Genomic DNA, 10,618 nt, shown 5'->3' on the forward strand with positions numbered 1-10,618 from the left:
AGCACAGACCTTCATGATTGACTGTTGCTGCGTGTGAGGATCACCTGTTGGAGCTGAATGAAGAGCCTAGGCAAAAGGAGACGTCCTAGGGAAAGGACGAGCTCGACCGAAGTTGAAACCAGGAGATCCGATGTACATCAAGGGGTTCAGGAGAACATGGGACCATGCCCGACACGCTGTGCATTTGGGTCCTTCCTCCATCGTCGGTTTGTGACAGAACAATCTGGCCGAACATGGACCCAGCCGGCGCCAAGTCCATCAAGACCAAGCTGCAAGCCCAGGAAGCGCGGATTCGTACCCAAGAAGAACGAATCACCACAATGCTTCAGGAACTTTCCAGATACGCAACTCGCCAGGAAAGTCTCATGACAGCGTACGGAGAACAACTGGCGGTACTTACCCAGCGAGTACAATCACCTCCAGCTCCGGTCGCGCCGCAATACCCCCACCGTGCTCAGTCGCTCCACACATTCAACTCGGAGCTCTGACGCGCTTCTTCGGTGACACAGGTGATTGCAGAGCTTTCCTAATCCAATGCGAGATACAATTCGAGCTTCATGCTGGTGAGTCTTCGTCAAGGGGTTCGCTCTGCTTCTGCGTATGCCATCGAGTTTCGGACACTCGCCGCGGAGGCAGGTTGGGTGAGTGACGTATTCATCAAAGGTCTGTCCCGTCGAGTTAAAGACAGTCTAGCAGCCACCGAAACCCCAGTCAACCTAGATGAGTTAATAGCCCTGGCCATCAAGTTGGATCGTCGGTTATGGACTAGCATCAAGGAGCGCCGTGAGGAGGAATGCACTAACCCACTGCGACGCTCCAAGCTAATGGCGTCCTCGAGTCTAGAATCACCCAGTCACCCTGAACGCACCTCGTCGCAGGTCTTCCGGCAACACGCGCCAACTCACAACGCCCACGCGGAGGGAGTCGCTGAGTCAGCTGCGTCAGGGTCAGCTTCACAACCCATGGAATTGGGACGTCTACGTCTGACGAGCGCGAAGAAGGACCGCAGACGAAACTCAGGTCTGTGCTTATACTGTGGCCAACCCGGCCATATCGCCTTGTCATGCCCAGTAAAAGGCAACGCTCCCCACTCGTCCGGAGGTTAGTGGTGTTTTGTAATCATTATCTGATTGTGTTAATTTGTCATATAATAAACCTGTATGCTATTGATTTAAATTCAAAGTTGTGTTCGTGTGAACTCTCTGCCGTGATTGAAGAAAAAGAGAATACACGACAGAAATTGGCGTCACTCCAAGCAGGCAGGAAAAGCCGGGTCTGAAGCCGACAGGTGCCCGACTGCACCCAGCCCGAGACGACTCGTCACTGGTGGCCACAGGTGAGATGCGCTTAAGCTCTTACATGACGATTCTCTGTGTTGGGGGCAGTATGGGCAAATGTTGGTTACATTAGAAGATTCTAAATTTTGATTCGGCTATTTCTAGAAAACAATCTGTGTGGGAATAAGCAGAGAGAGGCAGTGGAGAATTTGCTTGTATAATTTGCTGTATATAAATATAACTAACCAACTGCTTTATTTGTGTGCTGTACTTTGCTTTTATTGTGGGGAAATAGAAAATGACATGGCCTATTGACCTCTAAATGTTGACTTACATGTTAACTCTTTGACAGACGACGTTGGGAGATTCTAAATAAAGGGCTTATATAGTCTGTATGTGGCTAAAATAAATTTAAAGCTGTGTAAGTACGGTAACTGACGTTGGAAGTGCAGGCCCAAGAAAAAGAACCCAAATTGGCAACATATACTAAACACCTTTTTATAAGTTGGACACTCTCTACTTACCTTTTTATAGTTCGGGACTGAAAAATATTTATTCAAGTGGTTCTAAAATTAAGGTGAGGATTAGTAACAGCGTCAGATTACGGTGCTGCCTCAGTGCAATAGGTTTAGTGAACCGAAAAGCCGACTGTTACTCACCAAATTAGACCAAATTTATATATATATATATATATATATATATATATATATATATATATATATATATATATATATATATATATATATATATATATATATATATATATATGCTTATATATTTGAGGCACTGTAGGTTTATGTGCGTATGAGGAGACCTACATTAAGCTTGGGACTGATCAATCCAAGTGTAGATTTTCTCATGAGTTGTGAGGCCTGAGAAACATAGGGAAACCGGTAAAAGAGCTTTCTGTGATATGCATATGAAGTGTGCTGCCAATAGTGTATGAAGTTTAATCAAGTGTGTATTTGTGTATATACGTATGTGAAGTTAAACGGTGTAATAGTTGCTTGATGCTGATTTGAATTTGAGTAGGCTGGGTTGACAGCGGCTCCTCTACTCCTCCGGTGCAGAGGGAGTGTGTGTGTGTGAGGGAGAGAGGAAAAGAGAACAGGAGGGCGGGTGAGTGAGTGTGTGTGTGTGACTAGAGACAGATCCCCGCTCCTCATACGTGTGTTTTCGGATAGTTGGTGGGAGACGTTGGCTTGGTGCCAGGTGGCGACGAAGTTTAAATTTTTGTAGTAGTTTAATACTTTAACATTTTTGATTGTCCTATATTGTGTTCACTTTTCTTTGTACTTTTATAATCATTTTGACGTAATCTGAGTGTTTTAGTGCATTTTTTGTGACGACGTGTCCGCACTGTGGTTGGGAGTGGTCAAGCTGGTCACGGTGTGTAAAGACCGCGGCTGCTTTGTTTATTAAAATAATAAAAGAGGGGGGAGTTGAGGCGCGGTCTCTAAATTGGGTGTGGAGGCGTCAGCTGTGGGCCTCTTTTGTTGGTTACGCTCCCGAGAGAGAGTGTGTGTTTTCCTGCTCAGAGCACTAGGCTCAGCGTGTGTGTCGTACTGGTCAGAGCATTAGGCTTGCGCGTGTGTGTGTGTGAGTGTGCATTGGAGAACTATAGACACATAGTAGGCCAACTGTAATAAAGCATTAGTTTTGTCACTATTATTAGTGTCACGGACAGCATTTAAACTTCTAAAGAGAAAGAAAAAAAAAAAAAAAATCTTGTTCGTTTGACAAATAACATCACATATATCCCGTACCCATACATACACATACGTACCCATACATACATATATACCATATATAGGAACCATGGCTACACAAAAAGACACATCTCCAGTTGCGATATTGGGGAAAAAGTATCCCCTCCTAGTAGCGGAGATCCAGAAATATTCAAAAAAGTGGAATAAGAGAACACGTAAAGCCACGTCACTCTGGCCATCCGATGGAACATTCGACCGAGAGCAGTGTGCAGAGATGGGAGTGTTAATAAAAAATTACAAAATAAAAGATAAATCTGCCAAGCGCGCACAAAAACGAGAGCGAGAGACTGCAATGCTAAAACTATTTACCGACAAGGCCAAAATGTTGGGGGAGAAAACAGTGGAGCATGTGAAAAAGCAGCTTGAGCTAAAGAAAAAAGAGATGAAGAAGGGAGGGAAACCCCCTCCGTACGCTGCACAGATGCCTGTTCGGGAAATAAGACTGTTGGGGGACTACTCGCTTAGATCTGGCAGATCAGGTAAAAGCATTTACCCGGTCGAGGAGTTGAAAAAGGTCAGGGAAAGAGAGATAAAGCTAGATGACCTAGAGGAGCTGCCCGCCACATATGCAAAAGCAGCGCAGCTTGCAGGGAAAGACACTCGCCGCATTAGTGGATTGCATGATAAAGTAATGCAGGACATCAAACAATCAGAGTGTACAGAGGACGGAAGCGAGGCCGAAGAGGAATGTGACGGAGAGAGTGCGACTGGGGAAAGCGAGAGGGTCCGGAGGTCACTGGCAGATGTGGAATATTCTAAGCTGCCAGATCCGAGCATGGTGTCGACCCCACGCTATTTAAAGGAGGTGGCCAAGCCCAAGCAGCCAGGGATGAAGAAACGAGTGAGTGTGGCTGCAGCGTTTGCTCCCGGGAGTGAGGTGGAGGAAGAGCATGGAAAGATGAATGGAATCATCACACTCAGCTCCCAGGGACAGCCAGTGTCTTCAGAAGTGGTGGAGGAAGCATCAGAGTACCCCCTGCTGGCCAAAGGTGCAAATCTGCAGTATGTGCCCTGGCCAACCATGGATCTGGAGGGGCTGGTACAAAGACTGCCCTGTCTGCATGATGGGGCAGGGAAGTGGATTGCAGCTTTCGAAGAAGAGACCATCGCCACTATCCTGGCTATGGGTGACCTCAAGGCCCTCCTGGGAAAAGTGCTGGGGAAACAGGAAATGGAGGAAACGCTGAGAGCAGCACAGATGAACGTGTATGCTGGAACACAGGCACACGATGGAGAACTATTCAATAGACATCGCAACGCGCTGTGGACAACCCTGAGACTGCGCTATCCAACCAGAATCCAGCCTGACAGCATTGTGGCAGTGCCAATAAAAGATGATGAGAGCCCACAAGCCTATGTTCACCTCACACGTAAAGAATGGATAAGACAAACAGGTGGGAAGCCTGATGAGGACATTTTCCATAGGCAGGCTCTGAGGAAGAGGATTGTTGACGGGCTGCCACTCCCGGCACAGAGTAAGCTGGGTGATGCAGTGGGACTCTACACCATTCCCTTTGAACAATTCACAGATCATGTGATAGATGCTGTGACCAAAGTTCGCTCTGCTGTGCTCCGTCAGAAGCAGCAGGACGAGCAGGCAGTGAGAAAGCTGACCCAGCAGCAGCTCACAGAAGGGAAAAAGAAAATACAAGCTGTGGTCCAACACGCACCCCCACCCCCAGGGGCGGCCCCAGCGGCTGTCCAGCCACAAGTGATCTATGTCCAGCCAGACGGATGGAGAGGAGGCCCATCTAGGATGAGAGGGGGAGTTTCGGCTGGCAGAGGAAGAGGGATGGGGGATAGCCGTGGAATTAAGTGTTTTCATTGTGGTAAGATCGGACACATAAAACGCCAGTGCTTCTTATGGATGCAAGCCGTAAACAGCCAGAACCAACAGGGGGCGGCCCGGCAGACGGGACCCACCAGTCCATGGCGGGGTCCCCCTGCTGGCTACTAGGGATGCCCTGAGGATCAGGGGAATCCGGGAGGGGAGTGTCAGTTGCCATTAACATCTGTTTCAAGCCCTGATGAAGAGCCTTTGGTGCCGGTGCAAGTAGCTGGTAAACCTATTAACATGATGGCTGATTCCGGAGCTGCTTACACTTGTGTTAGCAACGCTGATGCTGATCACCTCCCAAGATCTGGACAGTATGTACGGATCGTTGGATTCTCAGGGACAAAGCAACTGATTCCCCGATCGAGCCCGGTTCCTCTACAGTTCCAGGGAAGAACAGTGGAACTGCCAGTATTAATATCGGACCAGACTCCTTTGAATTTACTTGGACGAGACGCCCTGTGTAAACTAGGCTGCACTATCTTATGCACGCCGGATGGAGTGATTGTGGACACTGTACACTATCAGATGACTATGAGAAAAGATGAAGAAATGGTGTATTTGCTCGGAAATATAGATGAGACATTCATGAACTCTGCTGAAATTTGGATGGACTTCATCCGAGCCAACATGCCAGAAGCTTCTCGCCCTGCGTGTCCTCCTCACTGCACACTCCAGTATTTCAAAACAGAATCTGAAGCGCAACCAGATGACTGGATCAAAAAACAGCCAGGAAAAATTCCGATCCAGTCTGCGTCTATCGTCTTAGGGAGGCAGGGAGCTGCGATGACGGTAGAGAAAGGGGATTATTTAGATCAAGAGTTCAAAATAAAAAATAGCATGCCCCACGTTACACTTCTAGTGAATCCGGGGTATGAGCCAAAACATTTAGGCCAAATGATTGTGCAATCTAAACAAGCAAAGTTTAGACCTACAGAAAACAAAAACATTTGGGTGAGTGAGGATGAGTTGTTTCTTAAAATAGCTATCTCAGCTGAAGGTTGGGCGTCCCCACAAGTCATCAGCCTTCCTTGTCAGACTGTGCTCTGTTATCAACAATCTGATTTACAGAAGGAAATGGTGGAGCGAGTACCAGAAAAACTCTGGTCCAAACACGACACTGATGTAGGCTTAATTAAGTCTGCACAGCCGGTGGAGGTGCACCTAAAACCTGGTTGCAGGCCTCCATGGAAATCACAATATCCGCTTCAGCCTGAAGCAGAGGCTGGAATTCAGCCAACCATTCAAGGTCTGTTGGATGCGGGTGTGCTTGTGGAGAAGCTGCACCCTAGCAGCAACACACCTATATTTCCAATTAAAAAAGCGGATAAGGAAAGGTTTAGGCTAGTGCATGACCTTAGAGCCTTAAATGAAGTAGTTATCCAGCTGAAGTCCCAAATCCACATACGTTATTGTCCAATGTTCCATCTGATGCAAAGTGGTTTACAGTGGTTGATTTGTGTTCAGCATTTTTCAGCGGGCCAGTAAGTGAATACAGCAGACATCTTTTTGCATTCACATATAGGGGACGATCCTACACCTACACTAGATTGCCACAAGGGTTCAAACACAGTCCACATCTATTCAACAAAGTTTTGAGGAAGGAAGATATGGATGATTTGGCCGAAAAGCTAAAAAGCACTGTCATCCAATACGTTGATGACATAATCCTCTGCGCACCTGATTTGGAAACGTGCCATGGGGACTCTATCACTCTGTTAACCCTGTTAGCCGAGAGAGGTCATAAAGCATCACTAAAGAAGCTGCAGTACTGTAGGGATCGTGTGGAGTATTTGGGAAGAGTGATTGCAGAGGGGACCAGAGCTGTGTCTCCTGATCAGCTGAAAGCTGTGTCCCAAGCACCCAAACCGACCACAGTCCGAGAGATGAAATTTTTAGGGGCTGACAGGTTACAGCGCTGAGTGGATTGATGGTTATTCCACAGTTGTGCAGCCTTTAAGAGACATGGTAAAAGCTAAAGGAGCGGGCAATTTGCGAGCGCCGCTCTCATGGACCCCAGAGGGTCACATGGCATTTGAGACAGTTAAGATGTTGCTGCAGCAGGCTCCGGCCTTGGCTCTCCCAGACTATGAGAAAACATTTTTGTTGTATGTTTCTTGTCGACAGGAGCATGCGTGTGGTGTGTTGGCACAGAGGACTGGAGTTGGAACACATGCTCAGCCCATAGCGTATTATTCTATGTCTCTGACCCCTGTGGAGCTGGGTCTGCCAACCTGTTATCGGCACCTAGCTGCTGCTCATTTGATGTATGGGAAAGCCTCAGCTTTGAGCATGGGCTATCCCATTGAAATTTTGTCTCACCACAAGCTTGTCAATTTGATTGAAAGAGGCAAATTTGTGCTAACTGCACCACGCCTCAGTGATTATCACAGACTCCTTGAATATCCAGATGTGACAATACGTGTCTGCAAGGTAAAAAATCCAGCAGATGCCATTCCCCTGCCCCATGAGGGGGAAGAACATGAATGCGTAGCGGAGGCTGAGAGGTATGCTAAGCTACGCTCTGACTTGAGTGCCACTCCTTTAGACCGAGTAGACATGACTCTGTTTGTGGATGGATCTTGCTATAGGCAGGGTTCGGAGCTTAAAGCAGGGTTTGCAGTAGTACAGGAGAGAGATGGAAAAATGGAGGTGATGACTGCTCAGGAGTGCACTCAGCCTTGTTCTGCGCAACTTGCAGAGCTGAAAGCTTTGACAGCTGCTTGTGATTTCGCAGCAGGCAAGCGAGCCAACATATACACAGACTCAGCGTTTGCGCATGGTGTGTGTCACTTGTTTGGAGCAGCCTGGAAAGGCAGGGGGTTTATGCACCTGACAATGAAGATCAAATAACATCTAAGGACTTGTGCTTATTACAGGAAGAGGTGTCAGATGCTGAACGGCAGCTCTGGGTTGAGAGAGGGGCTGCAAGAGGAGCAGACGGATTGTGGAGAAATCACGAGGGACTGTTAATAGCCCCTAGTGGGCTGTTGTCACTGCTAATACATGAAGCTCATGGTTTGAGCCACAAATCCAGAGGCGAAGTAGTAAGGCGGATCAAAGAGTGGAACTTCTGGGCTCCCAAGCTTTATCAGTATGTTGACGAGACGCTAAGCAGATGTGAAATCTGCCTTAAATGTAACATCAGGCGGGGAACGGTGCCCCCAGCGGGACACCTGCCAATTCCTGATGGTCCGTTCAAACATCTAACCTTAGACTTTGTCGATATGATACGGCCAGTGCAAGGTAAACGCTACCTCCTGGTTGTAATTGATCGATTTAGCCGATGGGTGGAGGCCACACCTTCAAAACATAAAACAGCTGACACAGTGGCAAAATTCTTGTGTCGAGAAGTTATTCCAAGATTTGGCATTCCGTTAAAAATCAGTCCAGATAACGGAAAAGAAATTGTAGACAAAACAGTGAAATGTGTTTTGCAGAAACTAAGAATAAAGCAGAGGTATGGCAGTGTTTACTGTCCCACCTCTCAGTCGGACGTTGAGAGGTGCAATGGGATTCTGAAAAACAAACTGCTGAAGATCTGTATGTCTACCGGTCTGAACTGGATAGACGCTTTACCGCTTGCTCTCATGGCTTGCAGAGCAAGTGCTCACCGAACACTAAAACTAACACCGCATGAGGCTTTGCTTGGTCGACCAATGCCTGTGCCAGCCTATCAAGCCGTAAAAGGTCCATCGCTGGACATTTTGACAAACGACATGAAATCTTATGTGAAACAAATGACTAATATACACAGGAGTATTTCCTCCCGTGTTGTTACAGGCAACGGAGACGCAGGACGAACCGGAGCCTAAAGTGAAGCCAGGTGACCTGGTGTACGTCAAGGTGTTTAGGAGAAAGTGGGACCACGCCCGACGAGAAGGTCCCTATACGGTGGTCCGAGCAACATCAAGAGCAGTACAAGTTGAAGGCTCTCCTACCTGGTATCATTTAAACCACTGTGTTAAAGCACCAGAGGGGGAAACAGGGTCAGTGACCAAAAAAGAGGAGGATGAGTGGTCCGGAGAAGAAAAAGACAGTGATCCTGGTCCTCCTGCTGCTGGTGGGGACACTTGGGGTGGTGCAGCAATGCCTCAGACCATCCGTGTCCTCCGAAGCAGGGGAACAGTTAAGACTTAGGAGAAATGCAAACGGGTCAGTAGGGGCCAAGAGTAACATAGGTAGACGTAGAGGGCCTGTAGGGAAAGAATGGCCTAGGGTTAATGTGTGGACCTCTAATGACCCTGGGTGGAGTTATGGGGTGTGGACCACCTGGAGTGCCCAGATGTCAATTATAGAGTGGGACTCGACTGCAGACACAATGACCATTTATGTGTCTGTGGATCAGGAGTCCCAGGAGCGGTTGTGTGGGATAGAGTGGATGGGCCAGCGCATGTATGAGTTCCCTACTTCCTGGGGGAAAGACAGGTGTTCCATCAGAGTGAGAGAGGGAGAGACGGAGTCAGGAAAAGTATGGGACATTAGAGTAGGTTTTCGCAATAGGAAACCTGAGAGTCCTAGAGTCATCTGGTCTAAGAATAAAGGAGGGAGTGCACACCGTGAGGTTGCAGCCCTACAGCCCCCACCAGGAAACATCGTGGAGGATGAGGATGAGGTTCAGACTCAGCGGCCAGCCGGATCAGCGACCAAAGAGCTCGTTGTTGCTTCAGCGGGGGCTTCAATGCCGAACAGTGGTTCAGGCCTTTCAGGATGGATGCAGCAAGCTGTGTCAGGATGGACTGATGGGCTGATCACAAAATTACAAGGATTTTTGTCAGAACAAGATGAGGAGGAAGACGAGGAACAGGGTGAGAATACTCTAGTGGATGTGCGCCTGCAAAATAGCTGGTACAGATGGGTTCAGTTTGCGGGGTTGGCTAATGGGAAGACTGATTGTTACATCTGTACTAAAGCCAAGCCTGATAGGTTTTTTGTGCTAAATACGATTTTCAGTTGGCAGGATTGTGAAAAGAGATTGCGGGCATACACTCAAAGTCCCAGACCCTGGTGTTAAGCAGAGTGTTTACTGTATTTAGGTTCACCCTCTTTCCAGGCATCAGTTGATTTTTACGCCCACGGGAAGACCAACGTTCAGCGCTGTGAAGACTTAAATGTCAGAATAGGACAGAAGAGCGCGCTATTAGGTATGCCAAATAATGCCCCTTTAATTCCAATTGGTCGTTTTGAATGTATTGAGCGCATGGGTATGGTGCCCTTAGGTAAAATCAAGTGCAAGATCTGCAGCCATAGATGGCAGGTCACGACCCTTAACTGCACAAAGCCGCACCTGAAGCCAGCTGTCCTAGTATCAGGAATGCTGAGACCGATACTCGTTGCAGGATGCCCCTATTTAGATCAAACCATCGCACTAGCTGACCATTTCTGGTGGTGTGGAGGTCAGCACCTCTACGCAGTCCTACCTGTGGGATGGGCTGGCAGGTGTGCTTGGGTGCAATTGGCACAAGAGATAATTACATTTAAGGGAGAAGAACAAGACAAGAATGTCAGCAGCAGAAATAAGCGAAGTTATCAACCAGATCCCAGAGTTTACATCGATGCCATTGGACAACCCCGGGGGATCCCAAACGAGTTCAAAGCTAGGAACGAGATTGCCTCAGGATTTGAATCTATCATACCTTGGATTACGACGAATCGCAATACCGAGTGGGTGAACTACATTTATTTTTCGTTGCAGAGATTCATTAATTACACAGACGATGCGTTAGGGGCTCTGGGAG

General features: G+C 47.8%; 1 protein-coding gene across 1 annotated transcript; it reads left to right on the forward strand.

Annotated features, from left to right (window-relative positions):
- The first annotated feature begins 1,298 nt into the window (after window positions 1-1,298).
- On the forward strand, window positions 1,299-9,926 carry LOC129603726 (uncharacterized). The gene is made up of 2 exons (XM_055506573.1): window positions 1,299-1,336; window positions 8,664-9,926. The coding sequence occupies exon 2, from the start codon at window positions 8,893-8,895 to the stop codon at window positions 9,892-9,894; it is 1,002 nt and encodes a 333-aa protein (XP_055362548.1). The 5' UTR covers window positions 1,299-1,336; window positions 8,664-8,892; the 3' UTR covers window positions 9,895-9,926.
- Window positions 9,927-10,618: the final 692 nt, after the last annotated feature.

This window comes from Betta splendens, chromosome 24 (assembly GCF_900634795.4).
Source record: "Betta splendens chromosome 24, fBetSpl5.4, whole genome shotgun sequence".
NCBI classification, from domain to species: domain Eukaryota; kingdom Metazoa; phylum Chordata; class Actinopteri; order Anabantiformes; family Osphronemidae; genus Betta; species Betta splendens.